At 48.5% G+C, this 26,416-nt stretch overlaps 1 protein-coding gene across 1 annotated transcript in view; it reads left to right on the plus strand.

Annotated features, from left to right (window-relative positions):
- The first annotated feature begins 10,651 nt into the window (after positions 1-10,651).
- TESK1 (testis associated actin remodelling kinase 1) overlaps positions 10,652-26,416 on the plus strand; it is a 119,388-nt gene continuing 103,623 nt past the window's right edge. The window contains exon 1 of the mRNA XM_063453538.1: positions 10,652-11,285. Coding sequence (XP_063309608.1) covers positions 11,088-11,285 — 198 coding nt within the window. The 5' untranslated portion in view covers positions 10,652-11,087. The remainder of the gene's footprint in view (positions 11,286-26,416) is intronic.

Here is a 26,416-nt window from a genome sequence, read left to right on the forward strand (position 1 = left end):
AGAGGGTACTGGGTATTACTGGGTCACACAGGGTGAGAGGGTACTGGGTATTACTGGGTCACACAGGGTGAGAGGGTACTGGGTATTACTGGGTCACACAGGGTGAGAGGGTACTGGGTGTTACTGGGTCACACAGGGTGAGAGGGTACTGGGTATTACTGGGTCACACAGGGTGAGAGGGTACTGGGTATTACTGGGTCTCACAGGGTGAGAGGGTACTGGGTATTACTGGGTCACACAGGGTGAGAGGGTACTGGGTATTACTGGGTCACACAGGGTGAGAGGGTACTGGGTATTACTGGGTCACACAGGGTGAGAGGGTACTGGGTATTACTGGGTCACACAGGGTGAGAGGGTACTGGGTATTACTGGGTCACACAGGGTGAGAGGGTACTGGGTCACACAGGGTGAGAGGGTACTGGGTGTTACTGGGTCACACAGGGTGAGAGGGTACTGGGTATTACTGGGTCACACAGGGTGAGAGGGTACTGGGTATTACTGGGTCACACAGGGTGAGAGGGTACTGGGTATTACTGGGTCACACAGGGTGAGAGGGTACTGGGTATTACTGGGTCACACAGGGTGAGAGGGTACTGGGTATTACTGGGTCACACAGGGTGAGAGGGTACTGGGTCACACAGGGTGAGAGGGTACTGGGTGTTACTGGGTCACACAGGGTGAGAGGGTACTGGGTATTACTGGGTCACACAGGGTGAGAGGGTACTGGGTATTACTGGGTCACACAGGGTGAGAGGGTACTGGGTATTACTGGGTCACACAGGGTGAGAGGGTATTACTGGGTATTACTGGGTCACACAGGGTGAGAGGGTACTGGGTATTACTGGGTCACACAGGGTGAGAGGGTACTGGGTATTACTGGGTCACACAGGGTGAGAGGGTACTGGGTATTACTGGGTCACACAGGGTGAGAGGGTACTGGGTATTACTGGGTCACACAGGGTGAGAGGGTACTGGGTATTACTGGGTCACACAGGGTGAGAGGGTACTGGGTATTACTGGGTCACACAGGGTGAGAGGGTACTGGGTATTACTGGGTCACACAGGGTGAGAGGGTACTGGGTCACACAGGGTGAGAGGGTACTGGGTGTTACTGGGTCACACAGGGTGAGAGGGTACTGGGTATTACTGGGTCACACAGGGTGAGAGGGTACTGGGTATTACTGGGTCACACAGGGTGAGAGGGTACTGGGTATTACTGGGTCACACAGGGTGAGAGGGTATTACTGGGTATTACTGGGTCACACAGGGTGAGAGGGTACTGGGTATTACTGGGTCACACAGGGTGAGAGGGTACTGGGTATTACTGGGTCACACAGGGTGAGAGGGTACTGGGTATTACTGGGTCACACAGGGTGAGAGGGTACTGGGTATTACTGGGTCACACAGGGTGAGAGGGTACTGGGTATTACTGGGTCACACAGGGTGAGAGGGTACTGGGTATTACTGGGTCACACAGGGTGAGAGGGTACTGGGTATTACTGGGTCACACAGGGTGAGAGGGTACTGGGTATTACTGGGTCACACAGGGTGAGAGGGTACTGGGTATTACTGGGTCTCACAGGGTGAGAGGGTACTGGGTATTACTGGGTCACACAGGGTGAGAGGGTATTACTGGGTATTACTGGGTCTCACAGGGTGAGAGGGTACTGGGTATTACTGGGTCACACAGGGTGAGAGGGTACTGGGTATTACTGGGTCACACAGGGTGAGAGGGTACTGGGTATTACTGGGTCACACAGGGTGAGAGGGTACTGGGTATTACTGGGTCACACAGGGTGAGAGGGTACTGGGTGTTACTGGGTCACACAGGGTGAGAGGGTACTGGGTATTACTGGGTCACACAGGGTGAGAGGGTACTGGGTGTTACTGGGTCACACAGGGTGAGAGGGTACTGGGTATTACTGGGTCACACAGGGTGAGAGGGTACTGGGTATTACTGGGTCTCACAGGGTGAGAGGGTACTGGGTATTACTGGGTCACACAGGGTGAGAGGGTACTGGGTATTACTGGGTCACACAGGGTGAGAGGGTATTACTGGGTCTCACAGGGTGAGAGGGTACTGGGTATTACTGGGTCACACAGGGTGAGAGGGTATTACTGGGTCTCACAGGGTGAGAGGGTACTGGGTATTACTGGGTCACACAGGGTGAGAGGGTATTACTGGGTCTCACAGGGTGAGAGGGTACTGGGTATTACTGGGTCACACAGGGTGAGAGGGTATTACTGGGTCTCACAGGGTGAGAGGGTACTGGGTATTACTGGGTCACACAGGGTGAGAGGGTATTACTGGGTCTCACAGGGTGAGAGGGTACTGGGTATTACTGGGTCACACAGGGTGAGAGGGTATTACTGGGTCTCACAGGGTGAGAGGGTACTGGGTGTTACTGGGTCACACAGGGTGAGAGGGTATTACTGGGTCTCACAGGGTGAGAGGGTACTGGGTATTACTGGGTCACACAGGGTGAGAGGGTACTGGGTATTACTGGGTCACACAGGGTGAGAGGGTACTGGGTATTACTGGGTCACACAGGGTGAGAGGGTACTGGGTGTTACTGGGTCACACAGGGTGAGAGGGTACTGGGTATTACTGGGTCACACAGGGTGAGAGGGTACTGGGTATTACTGGGTCACACAGGGTGAGAGGGTACTGGGTATTACTGGGTCACACAGGGTGAGAGGGTACTGGGTATTACTGGGTCACACAGGGTGAGAGGGTACTGGGTATTACTGGGTCACACAGGGTGAGAGGGTACTGGGTATTACTGGGTCACACAGGGTGAGAGGTTACTGGGTATTACTGGGTCACACAGGGTGAGAGGGTACTGGGTATTACTGGGTCACACAGGGTGAGAGGGTACTGGGTATTACTGGGTCACACAGGGTGAGAGGGTACTGGGTATTACTGGGTCACACAGGGTGAGAGGGTACTGGGTATTACTGGGTCACACAGGGTGAGAGGGTACTGGGTATTACTGGGTCACACAGGGTGAGAGGGTACTGGGTATTACTGGGTCACACAGGGTGAGAGGTTACTGGGTATTACTGGGTCACACAGGGTGAGAGGGTACTGGGTATTACTGGGTCACACAGGGTGAGAGGGTACTGGGTATTACTGGGTCACACAGGGTGAGAGGGTACTGGGTATTACTGGGTCACACAGGGTGAGAGGGTACTGGGTATTACTGGGTCACACAGGGTGAGAGGGTACTGGGTATTACTGGGTCACACAGGGTGAGAGGGTACTGGGTATTACTGGGTCACACAGGGTGAGAGGGTACTGGGTATTACTGGGTCACACAGGGTGAGAGGGTACTGGGTATTACTGGGTCACACAGGGTGAGAGGGTACTGGGTGTTACTGGGTCACACAGGGTGAGAGGGTACTGGGTATTACTGGGTCACACAGGGTGAGAGGGTACTGGGTATTACTGGGTCACACAGGGTGAGAGGGTACTGGGTATTACTGGGTCACACAGGGTGAGAGGGTACTGGGTATTACTGGGTCACACAGGGTGAGAGGGTACTGGGTATTACTGGGTCACACAGGGTGAGAGGGTACTGGGTATTACTGGGTCACACAGGGTGAGAGGGTACTGGGTATTACTGGGTCACACAGGGTGAGAGGGTACTGGGTGTTACTGGGTCACACAGGGTGAGAGGGTACTGGGTGTTACTGGGTCACACAGGGTGAGAGGGTACTGGGTATTACTGGGTCACACAGGGTGAGAGGGTACTGGGTATTACTGGGTCACACAGGGTGAGAGGGTACTGGGTATTACTGGGTCACACAGGGTGAGAGGGTACTGGGTATTACTGGGTCACACAGGGTGAGAGGGTACTGGGTATTACTGGGTCACACAGGGTGAGAGGGTACTGGGTATTACTGGGTCACACAGGGTGAGAGGGTACTGGGTATTACTGGGTCACACAGGGTGAGAGGGTACTGGGTATTACTGGGTCACACAGGGTGAGAGGGTACTGGGTATTACTGGGTCACACAGGGTGAGAGGGTATTACTGGGTCACACAGGGTGAGAGGGTACTGGGTATTACTGGGTCACACAGGGTGAGAGGGTACTGGGTATTACTGGGTCACACAGGGTGAGAGGGTACTGGGTATTACTGGGTCACACAGGGTGAGAGGGTACTGGGTATTACTGGGTCACACAGGGTGAGAGGGTACTGGGTATTACTGGGTCACACAGGGTGAGAGGGTACTGGGTATTACTGGGTCACACAGGGTGAGAGGGTACTGGGTATTACTGGGTCACACAGGGTGAGAGGGTACTGGGTATTACTGGGTCTCACAGGGTGAGAGGGTACTGGGTATTACTGGGTCACACAGGGTGAGAGGGTATACTGGGTATTACTGGGTCACACAGGGTGAGAGGGTACTGGGTATTACTGGGTCACACAGGGTGAGAGGGTACTGGGTATTACTGGGTCACACAGGGTGAGAGGGTACTGGGTATTACTGGGTCACACAGGGTGAGAGGGTACTGGGTATTACTGGGTCACACAGGGTGAGAGGGTACTGGGTGTTACTGGGTCACACAGGGTGAGAGGGTACTGGGTATTACTGGGTCACACAGGGTGAGAGGGTACTGGGTGTTACTGGGTCACACAGGGTGAGAGGGTACTGGGTATTACTGGGTCACACAGGGTGAGAGGGTACTGGGTATTACTGGGTCACACAGGGTGAGAGGGTACTGGGTATTACTGGGTCACACAGGGTGAGAGGGTACTGGGTATTACTGGGTCACACAGGGTGAGAGGGTATTACTGGGTCTCACAGGGTGAGAGGGTACTGGGTATTACTGGGTCACACAGGGTGAGAGGGTATTACTGGGTCTCACAGGGTGAGAGGGTACTGGGTATTACTGGGTCACACAGGGTGAGAGGGTATTACTGGGTCTCACAGGGTGAGAGGGTACTGGGTATTACTGGGTCACACAGGGTGAGAGGGTATTACTGGGTCTCACAGGGTGAGAGGGTACTGGGTATTACTGGGTCACACAGGGTGAGAGGGTATTACTGGGTCTCACAGGGTGAGAGGGTACTGGGTATTACTGGGTCACACAGGGTGAGAGGGTACTGGGTATTACTGGGTCACACAGGGTGAGAGGGTACTGGGTATTACTGGGTCACACAGGGTGAGAGGGTACTGGGTATTACTGGGTCACACAGGGTGAGAGGGTACTGGGTATTACTGGGTCACACAGGGTGAGAGGGTACTGGGTATTACTGGGTCACACAGGGTGAGAGGGTACTGGGTATTACTGGGTCACACAGGGTGAGAGGGTACTGGGTATTACTGGGTCACACAGGGTGAGAGGGTACTGGGTATTACTGGGTCACACAGGGTGAGAGGGTACTGGGTATTACTGGGTCACACAGGGTGAGAGGGTACTGGGTATTACTGGGTCACACAGGGTGAGAGGGTACTGGGTATTACTGGGTCACACAGGGTGAGAGGGTACTGGGTATTACTGGGTCACACAGGGTGAGAGGGTACTGGGTATTACTGGGTCACACAGGGTGAGAGGGTACTGGGTATTACTGGGTCACACAGGGTGAGAGGGTACTGGGTATTACTGGGTCACACAGGGTGAGAGGGTACTGGGTATTACTGGGTCACACAGGGTGAGAGGGTACTGGGTATTACTGGGTCACACAGGGTGAGAGGGTACTGGGTATTACTGGGTCACACAGGGTGAGAGGGTACTGGGTATTACTGGGTCACACAGGGTGAGAGGGTACTGGGTATTACTGGGTCACACAGGGTGAGAGGGTACTGGGTATTACTGGGTCACACAGGGTGAGAGGGTACTGGGTATTACTGGGTCACACAGGGTGAGAGGGTACTGGGTATTACTGGGTCACACAGGGTGAGAGGGTACTGGGTATTACTGGGTCACACAGGGTGAGAGGGTACTGGGTATTACTGGGTCACACAGGGTGAGAGGGTACTGGGTATTACTGGGTCACACAGGGTGAGAGGGTACTGGGTATTACTGGGTCACACAGGGTGAGAGGGTACTGGGTATTACTGGGTCACACAGGGTGAGAGGGTACTGGGTATTACTGGGTCACACAGGGTGAGAGGGTACTGGGTATTACTGGGTCACACAGGGTGAGAGGGTACTGGGTATTACTGGGTCACACAGGGTGAGAGGGTACTGGGTATTACTGGGTCACACAGGGTGAGAGGGTACTGGGTATTACTGGGTCACACAGGGTGAGAGGGTACTGGGTATTACTGGGTCACACAGGGTGAGAGGGTACTGGGTATTACTGGGTCACACAGGGTGAGAGGGTACTGGGTATTACTGGGTCACACAGGGTGAGAGGGTACTGGGTATTACTGGGTCACACAGGGTGAGAGGGTACTGGGTATTACTGGGTCACACAGGGTGAGAGGGTACTGGGTATTACTGGGTCACACAGGGTGAGAGGGTACTGGGTATTACTGGGTCACACAGGGTGAGAGGGTACTGGGTATTACTGGGTCACACAGGGTGAGAGGGTACTGGGTATTACTGGGTCACACAGGGTGAGAGGGTACTGGGTATTACTGGGTCACACAGGGTGAGAGGGTACTGGGTATTACTGGGTCACACAGGGTGAGAGGGTATTACTGGGTCACACAGGGTGAGAGGGTACTGGGTATTACTGGGTCACACAGGGTGAGAGGGTACTGGGTATTACTGGGTCACACAGGGTGAGAGGGTACTGGGTATTACTGGGTCACACAGGGTGAGAGGGTACTGGGTATTACTGGGTCACACAGGGTGAGAGGGTACTGGGTATTACTGGGTCACACAGGGTGAGAGGGTACTGGGTATTACTGGGTCACACAGGGTGAGAGGGTACTGGGTATTACTGGGTCACACAGGGTGAGAGGGTACTGGGTATTACTGGGTCACACAGGGTGAGAGGGTACTGGGTATTACTGGGTCACACAGGGTGAGAGGGTACTGGGTATTACTGGGTCACACAGGGTGAGAGGGTACTGGGTATTACTGGGTCACACAGGGTGAGAGGGTACTGGGTATTACTGGGTCACACAGGGTGAGAGGGTACTGGGTATTACTGGGTCACACAGGGTGAGAGGGTACTGGGTATTACTGGGTCACACAGGGTGAGAGGGTACTGGGTATTACTGGGTCACACAGGGTGAGAGGGTACTGGGTATTACTGGGTCACACAGGGTGAGAGGGTATTACTGGGTCACACAGGGTGAGAGGGTACTGGGTATTACTGGGTCACACAGGGTGAGAGGGTACTGGGTATTACTGGGTCACACAGGGTGAGAGGGTACTGGGTATTACTGGGTCACACAGGGTGAGAGGGTACTGGGTATTACTGGGTCACACAGGGTGAGAGGGTACTGGGTATTACTGGGTCACACAGGGTGAGAGGGTACTGGGTATTACTGGGTCACACAGGGTGAGAGGGTACTGGGTATTACTGGGTCACACAGGGTGAGAGGGTATTACTGGGTCACACAGGGTGAGAGGGTACTGGGTATTACTGGGTCACACAGGGTGAGAGGGTACTGGGTATTACTGGGTCACACAGGGTGAGAGGGTACTGGGTATTACTGGGTCACACAGGGTGAGAGGGTATTACTGGGTCACACAGGGTGAGAGGGTACTGGGTATTACTGGGTCACACAGGGTGAGAGGGTACTGGGTATTACTGGGTCACACAGGGTGAGAGGGTACTGGGTATTACTGGGTCACACAGGGTGAGAGGGTACTGGGTATTACTGGGTCACACAGGGTGAGAGGGTACTGGGTATTACTGGGTCACACAGGGTGAGAGGGTACTGGGTATTACTGGGTCACACAGGGTGAGAGGGTACTGGGTATTACTGGGTCACACAGGGTGAGAGGGTACTGGGTATTACTGGGTCACACAGGGTGAGAGGGTACTGGGTATTACTGGGTCACACAGGGTGAGAGGGTACTGGGTATTACTGGGTCACACAGGGTGAGAGGGTACTGGGTATTACTGGGTCACACAGGGTGAGAGGGTACTGGGTATTACTGGGTCACACAGGGTGAGAGGGTACTGGGTATTACTGGGTCACACAGGGTGAGAGGGTACTGGGTATTACTGGGTCACACAGGGTGAGAGGGTACTGGGTATTACTGGGTCACACAGGGTGAGAGGGTACTGGGTATTACTGGGTCACACAGGGTGAGAGGGTACTGGGTATTACTGGGTCACACAGGGTGAGAGGGTACTGGGTATTACTGGGTCACACAGGGTGAGAGGGTACTGGGTATTACTGGGTCACACAGGGTGAGAGGGTACTGGGTATTACTGGGTCACACAGGGTGAGAGGGTACTGGGTATTACTGGGTCACACAGGGTGAGAGGGTACTGGGTATTACTGGGTCACACAGGGTGAGAGGGTACTGGGTATTACTGGGTCACACAGGGTGAGAGGGTACTGGGTCACACAGGGTGAGAGGGTACTGGGTATTACTGGGTCACACAGGGTGAGAGGGTACTGGGTATTACTGGGTCACACAGGGTGAGAGGGTACTGGGTATTACTGGGTCACACAGGGTGAGAGGGTACTGGGTATTACTGGGTCACACAGGGTGAGAGGGTACTGGGTATTACTGGGTCACACAGGGTGAGAGGGTACTGGGTATTACTGGGTCACACAGGGTGAGAGGGTACTGGGTATTACTGGGTCACACAGGGTGAGAGGGTACTGGGTATTACTGGGTCACACAGGGTGAGAGGGTACTGGGTATTACTTGGTCACACAGGGTGAGAGGGTACTGGGTGTTACTGGGTCACACAGGGTGAGAGGGTACTGGGTATTACTGGGTCACACAGGGTGAGAGGGTACTAGGTTTTACTGGGTCACACAGGGTTAGAGGGTACTGGGTATTACTGGGTCACACAGGGTGAGAGGGTACTGGGTGTTACTGGGTCACACAGGGTGAGAGGGTACTGGGTATTACTGGGTCACACAGGGTGAGAGGGTACTGGGTATTACTGGGTCACACAGGGTGAGAGGGTACTGGGTATTACTGGGTCACACAGGGTGAGAGGGTACTGGGTATTACTGGGTCACACAGGGTGAGAGGGTACTGGGTATTACTGGGTCACACAGGGTGAGAGGGTACTGGGTGTTACTGGGTCACACAGGGTGAGAGGGTACTGGGTATTACTGGGTCACACAGGGTGAGAGGGTACTGGGTATTACTGGGTCACACAGGGTGAGAGGGTACTGGGTATTACTGGGTCACACAGGGTGAGAGGGTACTGGGTATTACTGGGTCACACAGGGTGAGAGGGTACTGGGTATTACTGGGTCACACAGGGTGAGAGGGTACTGGGTATTACTGGGTCACACAGGGTGAGAGGTACTGGGTATTACTGGGTCACACAGGGTGAGAGGGTACTGGGTATTACTGGGTCACACAGGGTGAGAGGGTACTGGGTATTACTGGGTCACACAGGGTGAGAGGGTACTGGGTGTTACTGGGTCACACAGGGTGAGAGGGTGTTACTGGGTCACACAGGGTGAGAGGGTATTACTGGGTCACACAGGTTGAGAGGGTACTGGGTATTACTGGGTCACACAGGGTGAGAGGGTATTACTGGGTCACACAGGGTGAGAGGGTACTGGGTATTACTGGGTCACACAGGGTGAGAGGGTACTGGGTATTACTGGGTCACACAGGGTGAGAGGGTACTGGGTATTACTGGGTCACACAGGGTGAGAGGGTACTGGGTATTACTGGGTCACACAGGGTGAGAGGGTACTGGGTATTACCGGGTCACACAGGGTGAGAGGGTACTGGGTATTACCGGGTCACACGGGGTGAGGGGGTACTGGGTATTACTCGGTCACACAGGGTGAGAGGGTACTGGGTATTACTGGGTCACACAGGGTGAGAGGGTACTGGGTATTACTGGGTCACACAGGGTGAGAGGGTACTGGGTATAGCTGGTATTAATGGGAGACCTATGACCAAGCTCACTGTCAGGACAGGTTTACTTATTAATGGCTTGAAATCTACTGAGGCAGGGGTGATAACATGGAGTGTAACAGCAGTCTGGTTAGTAAGTATCTCTGCTCATTGTTGAGTTCCCACAGATATACATTGATGAACTATTGAGGGTGAGATCCAGCAGTCTGGTTAGTGAGTATCTCTGCTCATTGTATTGTCCCCACCGAGATACATTGATGAACTATTGAGGGTGAGATCCAGCAGTCTGGTTAGTGAGTATCTCTGCTCATTGTTGAGTTCCCACATATATACATTGATGAACTATTGAGGGTGAGATCCAGCAGTCTGGTTAGTTAGTATCTCTGCTCATTGTATTGTCCCCACCGAGATACATTGATGAACTATTGAGGGTGAGATCCAGCAGTCTGGTTAGTTAGTATCTCTGCTCATTGTTGAGTTCCCACAGATATACATTGATGAACTATTGAGGGTGAGATCCAGCAGTCTGGTTAGTTAGTATCTCTGCTCATTGTTGAGTTCCCACAGATATACATTGATGAACTATTGAGGGTGAGATCCAGCAGTCTGGTTAGTGAGTATCTCTGCTCATTGTTGAGTTCCCACAGATATACATTGATGAACTATTGAGGGTGAGATCCAGCAGTCTCGTTAGTTAGTATCTCTGCTCATTGTATTGTCCCCACAGAGATACATTGATGAGCTATTGAGGGTCTAATCCAGTGTCCAGAGCTCCGGTTGCAGCTGGTGTTGAAGCATTAAAAATGTGAACCTGCCAGGACTCTCAGGGCAGTCAGCTTGGGTTCCAGTAGGAGATTTGAAAGGACACTAAGGAGCATCCAACAGACGTCTTCTCCTAGCAGAGCCACCAGCCTGTAGCTGTTCATGGACCTGTTAAGGGATGCCCTCTTCAGACATTTTCTCCCTCCTGTTCTTTTGGAATTATTCAAGAAGCCTTTACTTCTATTGCTCTCTAAGGACCTTGTGAGTCTGTGCTCCCCTACCAAACCCCCACAAAGCCTTTCTGTTTTTAAGATCTCAAGTGGTATGTGACAGGATCTTTTGATATGGAACCAGATGGAGACCCAGACACTGAGGGATTCGGTACTTTGGAAGCCCATAGCTTAATGCCCAATGTCCAAGGGTCAAATCGCCTGCGCCCCTCTTCCTACAGAGCGCTGCGCAGCGCCGTGTCTAATCTGGCCCGCATTGATGACTTCTACTGTGAGAAGATTGGATCTGGGTTCTTTTCTGAGGTATTCAAGGTAAGAATCAATAGCTAATGCTACGTCTGGCTTTGATATCTTGATTCTGAGTGTTTCTGGTCTAAGTTGTCGCTAGAAGTTTTATATATATTGTTTGTTCTGCTCTATAATGTATATTATTGTAACAAAACAAAATCTCTACGTATCCAAAGTAACAGCTATAAACACTGAGTAAATGTCCACCCTAGAAGCTTGCACTCTTTTTGGAGAAAGTGTATATTTTTAAAATGTAGATGGCTTGTTTATATTTGGAATTCCATTGAATTAATGTTTTTTTTAATTTTAATTTTTTTTATCCGTCTATAACTTTCCCGTCTGTCCCTGATCCTCTCCTGCCAATAAACTGCCTTTTTAGAGATTTTTGACCATAGTAGCTTGTACATGGTGCCTTGCTTCAGGTGTTGTGTGTGTGCGCCATGCGCAGAATTGTAAAGGGACTGGGCATGGCTGCCATGGCACACTTTTCTGGAAGTTCACTAATGGCAGATACCATGTAATCTAGATAACATGGCTGGTGTGTGTAAATGTGATGGAGATATGAGGTGATTGCTTTTAGTTAGTTTTTGGATTCTAGTATTCTACACATGGGATACACAGAGTGAGATTGTTGGCATGTTGTGCATATAGTACTGTGTGTTTTTATTTTTTATAAAGATAGAATCTTTGCTAAATACTCATTATTTCACTGAAATTCCAACCCAGGAAAGAGATATACAGAGACAAAGTAGGGATTACTGTTTCTCTGTATTTCTTCTCTGCCGGACACATCCTTACACCAGGCAGACTCTATGTGTCAGGACCTGCAGCCTTCATCAGTGACTATTGCAGGGAATAGGCTGTGTCTAAAGAGGGTCTCGCTGGATGCTCCATGGACCTGTGTGTGCGCTGGGCCGAAATGTCGACTCCTGGTGCTGAAGCAGCGCCAATAAGGGTCATTTTACCCTAAAATGAAACTCACCTGATTTGAAATGATTATGGTGCCTTGAGTCAATGTGCAGCGCTTCCCTTTAAAACTCTGCACAAACAAGCCCTCTGCTAGCACTTTCTCTGTCAGCAACAATGAGGCGTCATTAGCCAGCTTGGAACCAGAGTTCTAGACTAACTAATACAGATTTTATGCATTGGAATATGCACAGAATTGATATTATTGGCTGAGAGCGGACAGCTGACACTGAATGGCCAGCAGGATTGGCATCTGAGTCTGCAGAAGCCAGTTGCACGTTACCGGCCATTATAGAGACCCGGTATCCGGCAGTACCAGGTAAGAACGCAAACCAATGTAAAACGGTTTGCTGTTTTACCAGAAAACAGTGCCAGGGTAATCCTAACACAGTGCTTAAGAATGTTTGTCCTGGTGCTTTGGATTTGTAAGCCTGTTACCTCCGAGGCAGGCGGCAGGTTGTACATCTTGTATGTGGGTGGCGAGGGAACTGTGGTCTCCTTGCTCCATTGCTTGCCCCTTAGTCCAGCAAGGCGCTGGAAAATGATGTCCCTCCGGCTCCGGAAGTGCTAAGCGTAGCGCGAGTGTGCAGAGCAGGAAGATCACAGCTCCTTCACAGCCCCTCTACAGGACTTGCAGTCGGCCGCCCGCCTCCACTACATCCCCTGCTGGCCGCCAACTGGACCAAATGTAGGGAGGTTGGGCTGGTATAAATTCAATTAAAACATATAATAATTTGTGTGTCATAGTATGTCTGTCTGTCAGTGTATGTTTAGGTGACCGTCTCCCCTTCGTTTTTACTCACCTTTATGGGTGAGATAATCAAGCATGATGATCTCAGCCAATCCAATGCTTTCCGATTGGAAAGCTATTGCGCTGCAAAACACTGTGACAATTCATATCTCAGAGAGATGCATTGAATCAATGCATCTCAATGCGGAATGTTCAGCACTTCCATACAGAGCGTGAAGACACTGAATTAAGGTACTGCACATTGTGCAGCTCTAACCCAGGAAGCACCTCTAGTGGCCCTCTCAGAGACTGCCACTATAGGTGTCACTAAGCACAATGTAAACATTGCATATTCTCTGAAAATGCAGTGTTTACATTGAAAAGCCTCTACAAGGACAGGCTATAGATATCAGAACCACTACCATTAGTCCTTCTACGATCTATCCAAGGGTGGATGCTGTAGCAATACTCTTACTGGTCACTCAGAAAGGATTGTGTGAAACAAAGCTGTTTATTGATGTTTTTTTTTTATCTGGTTAAAAATATGATATAATGCTTTAAAATGGCAGGGTGGAGAGCCTTAGAAAATGTGCGTTCAGCATGTTATGTAATATCGGAGTGCTGCTGGGTTGTGTGAGTGAATGATGGCTGGGGGAGAGGGTATACTGTAAGTTAGAGGCGTCCCTGAGTTTTTTTAGTGTTATTTGTGCGTAACTTGGATGTTTTAAAAAATGATCAGGCTCATGTTTTCTAATCCAACCAGATTTCCTGTAGTGATTCAGTATTCCGTTTTTAAGTTGACAGTAAAGACTAATGACATGTACTTTACATTATTTAAAGGACCACTAAAGTGCCAAGAAAACATACTCGTTTTCCTGGCACTATAGTGCCCTGAGGGTGCCCCCACCCTCAGGGACCCCCTCCCGCCCGGCTCTGGGGAGAGGAAAGAGTTAAAACTTACCTTTATTCCAGCGCCGGGCGGGGAGCTCTCCTCCTCCTCCTCCTCCTCCGCCTCTGATCCTCCCTTTCGGCTGAATGCGCATGCGCGGCAAGAGCTGCGCGCGCGTTCAGCCGGTCGCATAGGAAAGCATTTACAATGCTTTCCTATGGACGCTTGCGTGCTCTCACTGTGATTTTCACAGTGAGAAACACGCAAGCGCCTCTAGTGGCTGTCAGTGAGACAGCCACTAGAGGATTTAGAGGCTAGCTAAACCCTTATATAAACATAGCAGTTTCTCTGAAACTGCTATGTTTATATAAAAAAGGGTTAAACCTAGCTGGACCTGGCACCCAGACCACTTCATTAAGCTGAAGTGGTCTGGGTGCCTAGAGTGGTCCTTTAAGGCAGTACTAATCCCGTCTTTTGTGCGAACTGTAATCAGCCTCTCTCCACATATGTGTAATGATGGTTCAGTTTCCTGCTAGCACTCTGGAATAATGTCGCCTTCAATGATCAGAGAGAGGGTGAGGTTAGAATGTACAAGTACAATTTTACCCCCAAATAATTGAGCTGAGAAGATAGCTGAATTGTAGATTTTTTTTTTTATTTTCTTCGCTGCTTTGACTAACATGCAGAATTCCTGTCAGTTCTCCCAAACGCTTTGCAATGCTTGAAATGTCTACCTGTCTAAATGTCTACCCATATAACATTATTGCTTCAGGTGTCGTCCAGTTCCTAGATTTAACCCCTTAAGGACCAAACTTCTGGAATAAAAGGGAATCATGACATGTCACACATGTCATGTGTCCTTAAGGGGTTAAAGGGACACTTTACTGCCCAAATGGTCAAAAACATACAAATCACTGATTAGCAGATATATTCCCAATGAATACATGCATGTATTTTTCATGTATTCATTATGGTATATCCTAAAAGATCTTGCAAAAGCAGTTGTGTTATCAGATTCTATATTTTCAAAACCAGCTTGGATGCTTTTTTTGCATAAACAGAATATTCAAGGATATAATTACATGTATGTGAGCAGGTTGCTGATCCAAGGAGAAATCTGTCATTATGGAGTCTAGAAGGATTCCCCTCCTCCCCCCCCCCCCCCCCCCCCCCCGAATTTTTGTGGCCTAATCGCCAATGGGTACAGTTGGCAGTTTTGCCTCCTTTTGGATCAACTGCAGAAAAATAATGGCTCCAAGGTTGTACCTGGTGGACTTAAGTCTTCTTTCATCCTAGATTACTATACTACGTAGCAATTCAAGCTGCAGTTCTTATGAGAGCCTTTGCAAGCCCTCCCCTTTTCCCAAGAGACTAGAAGAGGCATCTCAATGCGAATCTTTGACACTATCCCTTTGTGCGTGCATGCACATGTCGACTTGTGAGAGCGTGCTCACTGCACATCATTCTGATTTGAGGTCTGCGAAGGAGGTACACTTTGTAGGAGGCAGGCATGCTCAATTAGAGTGTGTCTGCCACTTCCATTTGTTCAGGTGAGCTAAAGGAAGCAGGATGCAAACCTCCCTGGCTTACTGTCATCCAGTGGTGTGTTTCATTAATTATAAATTACCTTTTGAAATGATCATCAATAAATCACTTCAGCACGCTGTGTGTGGAGTGGTCCTTAAATAAATGGAAACATAGCAATATCTGCCTGTATTACTGGCACTCGGACTATGCGGAGTCTGCTCTAAGTGTGCATTTTGTTTAGTTTTTTTGTTCTGGTGCACAATATCCGTTATGGCAGGTAAGGTCTCTCTGACCAATAGTTTTGGTTAATGTGTTACATGTTAGTCCAGGACAAATCATGGATCAGGGTCACTGAATGTCATGTAAGTCCTCCCGCATGCTATATGTCAACAATGCTAAGTGAGAACAACATAGCAGCATTGAAATACCTGCTGTGTGCAGTGTAATTTGGATAGGATAGCCTGCTGGTTGGGGAGATAATAGCCAAGAGAATGGCAGTGTTCTGTGATCTGGGATTCAGCTGTGAGGTTAAGCACATCGGATATGTTGTTTGACAATCCTGTAATGCTCGTCTCAGTGACTCACCGTGACAGGTTTTAGGATCAGGGAGAAATCCTATTCTATTACCAACTGCTATGCAGACACACGGTGTGTTCACAAGTAAAGGAATCTGTGAATATATACAGTAGCAACCCAATCTGTACGCACGCAGGTGGCCGGGCCCGGCAGTTCGGCTGTGTACGCACGCAGGTGGCCGGGCCCGGCAGTACGGCTGTGTACGTACGCAGGTGGCCGGGCTCGGCAGTACGGCTGTGTACGTACGCAGGTGGCCGGGCTCGGCAGTACGGCTGTGTACGTACGCAGGTGGCCGGGCTCGGCAGTACGGCTGTGTACGTACGCAGGTGGCCGGGCTCGGCAGTACGGCTGTGTACGTACGCAGGTGGCCGGGCTCGGCAATACGGCTGTGTACGCACGCAGGTGGCCGGGCTCGGCAGTACGGCTGTGTACGTACGCAGGTGGCCGGGCTCGGCAGTACGGCTGTGTACGTACGCAGGTGGCCGGGCTCGGCAGTACGGCTGTGTACGTACGCAGGTGGCCGGGCTCGGCAGTACGGCTGTGTACGTACGCAGGTGGCCGGGCTCGGCAGTACGGCTGTGTACGTACGCAGGTGGCCGGGCTCGGCAGTACGGCTGTGTACGTACGCAGGTGGCCGGGCTCGGCAGTACGGCTGTGTACGTACGCAGGTGGCCGGGCTCGGCAGTACGGCTGTGTACGCACGCAGGTGGCCGGGCTCGGCAATACGGCTGTGTACGTACGCAGGTGGCCGGGCTCGGCAGTACGGCTGTGTACGTACGCAGGTGGCCGGGCTCGGCAGTACGGCTGTGTACGTACGCAGGTGGCCGGGCTCGGCAGTACGGCTGTGTACGTACGCAGGTGGCCGGGCTCGGCAGTACGGCTGTGTACGTACGCAGGTGGCCGGGCTCGGCAATACGGCTGTGTACGCACGCAGGTGGCCGGGCTCGGCAGTACGGCTGTGTACGTACGCAGGTGGCCGGGCTCGGCAGTACGGCTGTGTACGTACGCAGGTGGCCGGGCTCGGCAGTACGGCTGTGTACGTACGCAGGTGGCCGGGCTCGGCAGTACGGCTGTGTACGTACGCAGGTGGCCGGGCTCGGCAGTACGGCTGTGTACGTACGCAGGTGGCCGGGCTCGGCAGTACGGCTGTGTACGTACGCAGGTGGCCGGGCTCGGCAGTATGGCTGTGTACGTACGCAGGTGGCCGGGCTCGGCAGTACGGCTGTGTACATGTTTGTATGCTTTTGCTTTTGTACCCAGTCTCATAGAAGCACTCCGTATCAGATTGGAGTTCCTGCAGTTTTATAAATCACATGTTTTCAGTTTAATCCCCTCTCTGAAGACCTGAGGTCATCCCTGAATAATGTACGGGATTCCAGGCTTCACGCCAGACACACAAACACTTCGGGATCGGCCTTCTCTGCAGCAGAAAGAACAGCGTGTTCTGTGACAGCTGACTGCACGTCTCACTGTACACTACATATCTTCCTGGGTCTGGGTTTGTTGTAAATGTATCTTGTTCACATAAATAACAGATTTCAAGCCTAGATCAATGCAGTTGATTTGAAGAAATGCAGCTATTTGCTGCATGTCTGTCTGGAGCGTGCATTCAGTCTCTCATGCCCTTTGCAGGACTGCTATCTTATCTTGTCTCAGTTTGCCTGCTTGGATTTTCTTACACCCACAGACCTTCTGGCCCCATTACAGTCTGGATTGCTGCCATTACATAGAAAACACTCCACTTGTCTAAGTACACACAGGTCTCCAAATCACAAGATACAGTAAACTTTGTCCTGTGTGATGCATTCGACGTATGGGCACATCTGTTCTCCTTACTTTGTGCTCTTTATATTTCCTTGACTGAACTTTATTTAATGAATTAACATTTTCGTGTCTCAGCTTCTACTTCGTTATCTCTTTTAACTCGTCATGGTGGTTAATCTTCAAAAATATATATGATCGCTTCTGTATTAACTTGTTTGGTGGTTCCTCTCCATCTCTTATCTAGGATCACGCTCTGTATAAGAATGTTTGGTGGTTCCTCTCCATCTCTTATCTAGGATCACGCTCTATATAAGCATGTTTGGTGGTTCCTCTCCATCTCTTATCTAGGATCACGCTCTGTATAAGCATGTTTGGTGGTTCCTCTCCATCTCTTATCTAGGATCACGCTCTGTATAAGCATGTTTGGTGGTTCCTCTCCATCTCTTATCTAGGATCACGCTCTATATAAGCATGTTTGGTGGTTCCTCTCCATCTCTTATCTAGGATCACGCTCTATATAAGCATGTTTGGTGGTTCCTCTCCATCTCTTATCTAGGATCACGCTCTATATAAGCATGTTTGGTGGTTCCTCTCCATCTCTTATCTAGGATCACGCTCTATATAAGCATGTTTGGTGGTTCCTCTCCATCTCTTATCTAGGATCACGCTCTGTATAAGCATGTTTGGTGGTTCCTCTCCATCTCTTATCTAGGATCACGCTCTGTATAAGCATGTTTGGTGGTTCCTCTCCATCTCTTATCTAGGATCACGCTCTATATAAGCATGTTTGGTGGTTCCTCTCCATCTCTTATCTAGGATCACGTTCTATATAAGCATGTTTGGTGGTTCCTCTCCATCTCTTACCTAGGATCACGCTCTATATAAGCATGTTTGGTAGTTCCTCTCCATCTCTTACCTAGGATCACGCTCTGTATAAGCATGTTTGGTGGTTCCTTTTCATGTCTTATCTAGGATCATGTGTTATATAAACTCTTTCTTTTTAGTGGTTCCTCTCCATCTAAGCTCTTGTTTACTGGTTCAACTTTCTCTTCTCAAATCATGTTTTATATATTTTTCAAAAAATCATATGCGTCTGAAAAAGCCATGCTACGCCAATCAGCATCTCCTCACAGAGATGCATTGAATCAATTCAAGTCTGTGGGGAATGTTCAGTGTCTCCATGCAGAGCGCGGAGATGCTAAAAGTCAGTACTGACCCTGTAAGCATCTCTAGTGGCCGTCTAGACCATGATCTAACAATAAGGGCTTTGTATTATTTTATACCACATAGTACATATCTTATATCTGCTGCCACCCCTTAACTAATAACAATTTACAAATATTAATAACTTTTCATTCACTCTGATTTTTACCAATAAAATATAAAATGACATTCCCTTAAAGGAGCACTGTAGGGTCAGGAACACAAACATGTATTCCTGACCCTATAGTGTTCAAACCACCATTTAGCCCCCCTGGCCTCATCTTGCCTACCTAAATATAGTAAAATCTTTGTCCCTGTTTCCTTTTGACCTGCCTGCTGACATCAGCAGAAGTGGTAGCCTGATCCAATCACAATGCTTCCCCATAGGATTGGCTGAGACTGACAAGGAGGCAGATCAGGGGCAGAGCCAGGGCCAATCAGCATCTCCTCATAGAGATACATTGAATCAATGTATCTCTATGAGGAAAGTTCAGTGTCTGCATGCAGAGGGAGGATACACTGAATGTTTGGATGCATTTTAGGCAGCCATGACCCAGGAAGGATCTCTAACAGCCATCTGAGGAGTGGCCAGTGAAGTTATCACTAGGCTGTAATGTAAACACTGCATTTTCTCTGAAAAGACCGTGTTTACAGCAAAAAACCTGAAGGGAATGATTCTACTCACCAGAACAAATTCAATAAGCTGTAGTTGTTCTGGTGACTATAGTGTCCCTTTAAAGGTACACTGTATTGGAAGAACGCCTCCCTGGCTGTCTCACTGGCCGCAAGTTAGGCGTTTTGGCAAAGTTTTATAAAAGTGCTGATTTTTTAAAATTGTCACTTTTTATAAACTGTCACAGATATGGCAGACTCAAGGCGCATAAAGTAATTCAGCAAATAGAAGTGATTTATGTGCTTAGAGTGTCTTTTTAATGCCTTGAATTTACTGTGGGCAACTACAAAATAAAATAAAAAAATGTTAAGAGATGACTCGGGGACTCTTTCGGTATTGAGGCACTTGGAGCCTGTGTATGTTGGTGTGTGTAGTAAAATGTCACTGAAAATCCCATAACTCACTCGTTCTCTAGCATGTAACGGTCTATGAGCTCTGCTCTTTTATCAGAACCTTGCTAGTGCCAAAAATCTAAAATATTCTGTATAAAGGTCTGCCTTACGAATCACCACTAGGTACAGCTTGACCATTATAGAAGACTTCATTTTACAACACTGTTTGAAATAGGAGGGAATAAATATCAGAATATTACTGCTCTGTCCCACCATCTCAAACACTGTGCGACCAGGAGACAGAGACATTGTTTGCAGACTATGTATCAGTAGTCTGTCCCACCATTTCCGATACTGTGCGACTAAGAGACACCGATATTGCATCTCATCGACTGGGAGACACAGGCATTGTTTGCTGGGGGCTCTTCCTGGGGGTATAATGCTAATAATAATATAATATAATCCTAAACTCTCAGTGGCTGGAATTCTTGGCTGTGACATGACACATCGCAACATAGCAGTGGCCGACTGGCAGCTTTTGGCAACCCAGAGGCCCATAGTGCAGCATCTTGGCCCCCATTTAAATAAATAAAAAATCACTCAGATTGTATGTTCACCTTCATTATAAATTAATCCATCACAATAAAAAAACATTGACTAAATTCTGTATGTCACTGAACATGCAACACTGAATGGTCACCAAACCCCGGCCCCTGCTCACTAACACCTTCGCACCGCATCAAATCACACACACACGCAGTATTGCTTTTATTGCATGGTACCGGGTATACTGTTCTATAATGCCCCCTGAACCAATATTGGTTGTATTTAGCAATGAGTAGTGTGTGTGTGTGTGTGTGTGTGTGTGTGTGTTTTTGTTTGCTCCTACAATGCTTTGCCAGCTGGGGATCTATCATTGGCCCATCCTTACAGGATTGTATTGAGCAGTGTGTGTGTGTTTGCTTCTACAATGCTTTGCCAGCTGGGGATCTATCATTGGCCCATCCTTACAGGACTGTATTTAGCAATTAGCAGTGTGTGTGTGTGTGTGTGTGTGTTTGCTCCTACAATGCTTTGCCAGTTGGGAATCTATCATTGGCCCACCCTTACAGGGTTGTATTTAGCAATGAGCTGTGTGTGTGTGTGTGTGTGTGTGTGTGTGCTTGCTCCTACAATGCTTTGCCAGCTCTGGATCTATCATTGGCCCATCCTCACAGGATTGTATTTAGCAATGAGCAGTGTGTGTGTTTGCTCCTACAATGCTTTGCCAGCTGTGGATCTATCATTGGCCCATCCTTACAGGGTTGTATTTAGCAATTAGCTGTGTGTGTGTTTGCACCTACAATGCTTTGCCAGTTGGGAATCTATCATTGGCCCACCCTTACAGGGTTGTATTTAGCAATTAGCAGTGTGTGTGTGTGTGTGTGTGTGTGTGTGTGTGTGTGTGTTTGCATGTAAGCATGTTTTTATATCAAGTATGTGTGCATTGAATGAAGATGTGTTTTTTATGTACTGTTGCAATTTGAAATCACTGGTGTACTTGTGTGTAGTGTTTGCTTCTGAACATAGGGGTGTGTTTGTATGTATAGCATGCATTTGTGTGTAGTGTTGGTTTTTGAATGCAGGGATATGTTTATATAACGTTGGGGTTTTAATACAGAGGAGTGTGTGTATGTAGTGTTGTCATTTGAATGCAGAGATTTATGCACACATACACTGACACACGTGCCCAAATATAGACTCAGATACATAGACACACAATGACACACATAATCTATAACATCAAGCCAGGACAAAGTCTGCACTCCCTAAACTGCAGCATTCAGTAGACTAGTAACTGCCTGATATATAATATTGAGTGGGCCAGTAACTGCCTGATCTATAACACTGAGTGGGCTGGTAACTCCCTGATTTGTAACATTGAGTGGGCCGGTAACTCCCTGATTTGTAACATTGAGTGGGCCGGTAACTCCCTGATTTGTAACATTGAGTGGGCTGGTAACTCCCTGATTTGTAACATTGAGTGGGCTGGTAACTCCCTGATTTGTAACATTGAGTGGGCCGGTAACTCCCTGATTTGTAACATTGAGTGGGCCGGTAACTCCCTGATTTGTAACATTGAGTGGGCCGGTAACTCCCTGATTTGTAACATTTAGTGGGCCGGTAACTCCCTGATTTGTAACATTTAGTGGGCCGGTAACTCCCTCGTCTGTAACATTGAGTGGGCAGTGTGAAGAAAATAGCATGCCATTCAGGATTTTTTTATGTTTTATTGGTTCGGTAGCTGTAACTACCGAACACTGACCACCCCCCTGGCTCATCATCTTCAAAGGAAACCGTCAAATAATCGCTCTCCCTGTGTGGCCGTCGTTCGTATAGCCGAACGCTACGTACAAGAGAAAATGGCGGCCATCTTGTTCGCACGAAAGGAGGCAGCGGGACTGTGTCTGGAACTAAAGTCGGACACTTGACTTCATGATCATCGGTCAAAGTATACGAACGCCTGCTTCCTTTCCCCGAACAGCCAGGAGAGCGCTGTTCGGTAGTTTGGTTCCCACGAACCAGGGGAACAATCGCTACTATGCATTATTTTGTTTTTGTGACTTTTCGAAATAGACCGACTACACAGCCTAAACTCATGGAAATGCTTCTGGGCAGGAGCCTAGTGTGCGATCGGTCCAAATGGGACTTACATAAAATTCCAAAACCCCTGAGCTGATCTGGGCGATTTTTGGATATGTTGGTCACCCAGATCAGGGCTATCAGGGGATATAACAGTTATGGGGAGTTTATGTTTTTGGGTACTTTTCAAGTTTTATGAAAAATGTGTTATTTCTGCCTGGAGATAATTAAGTTATTACTTTATCTAAACCAATTATCTCACAGGCAGAGAGGAGGGAATTATCTGTTTGTATTGGGAGTGTCTCACTTTGTCACTGTGTTATCATTGGTTGCAAACTTTGTGTCCCTGTCCCCACAAGGTCCATGTGGGAGTGCCCCTTGCATGGGGACTTGCATAAAAGCCAGTGTGTCACCCATTAAAATCATTCCTGTTGTACCCTTTATGAAGTCTAGGCTCATGTTTGGGTAACTGTCTACTTGCAGGGGAGAAAACTACTTGGATGCTGCATTCGTCTGGAATCGTTCAAATCTACATCCGAACTGCAAGCTATACTCACTCAAACTCAGCAGTTCCGGAGGAAATAGGCAAACAGGGTATTTACTATATCAGCGTTCGTAACAGGCAGCAACTCATTAATCTGTTTTGACTTATGGTGCTGGTTATTGCCTTGCTGCAGGTTGTTGTATACTCAGTCATGGGTTGTATTATTTGGAAAAGGAGTGGATACATTTTGACTCCCCACGTGATTTTGGGATAATAGCCGAGGATGGTCGCCTGGAATTAATGCACATTCTTATCTCTCCTGGCATTTCTCCTCAAGCAGCGCCCTTTCTGAGCTCCTACGCCCTCTTTACACATTCTGATTAATAACCCCTTAAGGACTGAGCCAAATGTACACGTTTTGATCAAAATAAAACATAAACAAAACCTGGAATTTGACTATATGTCTGTGCAACCGTAATGCACCTCTTTCATATTGAGTGCACCCACACTTATTATATATCATTTTATTCAGGAGAAATAGGGCTTTCATTTAACATCAAATATTTAGCTATGAAACATTTAATATGAATAAAATATTTTTAAAAAGTGAGAAATTAAGAATTTTGTTTTATCTTTTTAGTTCTACGTCACATTCTAACTGTGAATGGCATAATGTTGTTTGCTTTTACTGCAATATAATACACATATTTATATTCAGCGATGGCTCACGTGTAAAACTGTACCCCCTATGTACAGGTTTTATGGTGTTTTGGGAAGTTACAGGGTCAAATATAGCATAGAGCTTGGTTGCTGCTTCTAAGTGCTGCTTCAACGTGTGTGATTAGAGATATTCTGGAGAGTTTTACAGAAGCTTCAACTGTCTAAGAGTTGTGCTAAGAGTTTTCTTTTTTACTGTTACAGGTAAGATTCATCTGTAGGAAAAGGTTACTGATTGCACAAGGTTTGATTTCCTGTTGGTAATTTGTAAGGCAATTGATTTGATTATGTAGGTGCTTGCTATTGATTGTTGGTTAATTGGCTATTGTTTGCAAATAAGCAGAGGCATACCCAGGTGTTAAACATTCCTAGTGGGTGGTGCTTTTAGGAGTTATATAAGGGTTGTGGTCATTAGTTTGGCTAATATAGCATGGTTGCTACTTCTCATTTCTGCTTCAAAGTGTGTGCTTGGAGATATTCTGGAGATAAACTGGATGTAATCTAAGGTATACAGGAGGACAAAAAAAATACATTTGTTTAATTTAAATTATTCACCTTGTTAAAATGGCAGACTTCAGTGCAATAGTTGTTATGCATTTTTTCCACTTTTTGGAGAATCTGTAGACCGTTATTGCGGCAGGAGATTGTATTTTTGTAGTCTGAGATTTGTAAATTATCCGGTAAACAAACTCTGGCTGGACATGTTGCAAAGCCACTGCCACAGAGACGTCCTAGGAATGACATATGGATTACTGTAGGATCTGGTAGACTTAGAGTTGTGGATAAAAGGCATATTGCACAGTCTGTTGCTCTACATAATTCATTTTCTGCACTTTCAGAGTGTAATAGTGTTATAGAGACAGGTTCAGGCACCGAGTGTAGTGGTGTTGTGGAGACAGGCTCAGGCACCGAGTGTAGTGGTGTTGTGGAGACAGGCTCAGGCACCGAGTGTAGTGGTGTTGTGGAGACAGGCTCAGGCACCGAGTGTAGTGGTGTTGTGGAGACAGGCTCAGGCACCGAGTGTAGTGGTGTTGTGGAGACAGGCTCAGGCACCGAGTGTAGTGGTGTTGTGGAGACAGGCTCAGGCACCGAGTGTAGTGGTGTTGTGGAGACAGGCTCAGGCACCGAGTGTAGTGGTGTTGTGGAGACAGGCTCAGGCACCGAGTGTAGTGGTGTTGTGGAGACAGGCTCAGGCACCGAGTGTAGTGGTGTTGTGGAGACAGGCTCAGGCACCGAGTGTAGTGGTATTGTGGAGACAGGCTCAGGCACCGGGTGTAGTGGTGTTGTGGAGACAGGCTCAGGCACCGAGTGTAGTGGTGTTGTGGAGACAGGCTCAGGCACCGAGTGTAGTGGTGTTGTGGAGACAGGCTCAGGCACCGAGTGTAGTGGTGTTGTGGAGACAGGCACAGGCACCGAGTGTAGTGGTGTTGTGGAGACAGGCTCAGGCACAAAGTGTAGTGGTGTTGTGGAGACAGGCTCAGGCACAGAGTGTAATGGTGTTGTGGACACATTCTCAGGCACCGGGTGTAGTGGTGTTGTGGACACATTCTCAGGCACCGGGTGTAGTGGTGTTGTGGACACATTCTCAGGCACAGAGCGTAGTGGTATTGTGGACACATTCTCAGGCACAGAGCGTAGTGGTATTGTGGAGACAGGCTCAGGCACTGAGGGTAGTGGTGTTGTGGAGACAGGCTCAGGCACCGAGTGTAGTGGTATTATGGAGACAGGCTTGGAGACTATGGTGAGGCCTACAGTTGTTGTTGGGGAATTCTATCATAAGAGGTGTGGAGATGGACAATGGTGGACTTGTGAGACGTCTTCCCAGAGCTACTGCTCACAGAGACAGGAGACGTATCTGTAATATTAATGTTAAGCGAGCAAAGCAGGAAGGGGAATTGGATGTACTTGTCCATCTATGGACACATGACTTGGATTGCAATGAGGTTTCAGAGGTTAAGGAAGTTTTTAGTGTTTTTGCCAATGATATCCGGCAGGTTGCTTCCACACTGTCATTCTCTGAAGTTCTGGCTGTGCATAGCACTCTGAACAACAGGCGGATGCGTATTAGGGACTTTAATTGTGGCTTGGTGAATGGTGTCAGGAGCAAGTATTTGGCTTTATTTCTCATGGTAGCTCTGTTTGGAATGGAAATAAACCGTACAAAAAGATGGTTTGCATCTTTCTCAAAAGGGAACAAATGTTCTCAGTGAGCAGTTCAGAGGTTTTGCTAGGATGTATTTAATCTAGGAGGTGGGGGCAAAAGGGTGATAAAACATCAATCCAATTGTCCCCAAGGACAGAAGGTGCCTGTAGCAAGTGTGTTAAAAATAGGCTTAGTCATGTCTACAAATGCTCGCAGTTTAGGGCATCCACTTGTGGCAATAATGGCAACTGATAGTGTAGATTTAGTCGCTGTTACTGAGACATGGTATAATGAGAAAAATTACTGGGACATAGCAATACCAGGGAAGGCACGGAATGAGGGAGGGTTGGCCCTGTATGTAAAGGATAGCATAAAATCTAGCCTAATAAAAGTTAGTGAGGTGAACATAGTCCGTTTGGGTTACGTTAGAATTTGGTAATCACACAGTAACTCGTGTAGGTGTGATTTATAGGCCCCCAGGACAAATAGAAGAGTTAGATAATCTACTAGTTGAGGAAATAGCTAAAAT

The sequence above is a fragment of the Pelobates fuscus genome, chromosome 5, assembly GCF_036172605.1.
Source record: "Pelobates fuscus isolate aPelFus1 chromosome 5, aPelFus1.pri, whole genome shotgun sequence".
Taxonomy (NCBI): domain Eukaryota; kingdom Metazoa; phylum Chordata; class Amphibia; order Anura; family Pelobatidae; genus Pelobates; species Pelobates fuscus.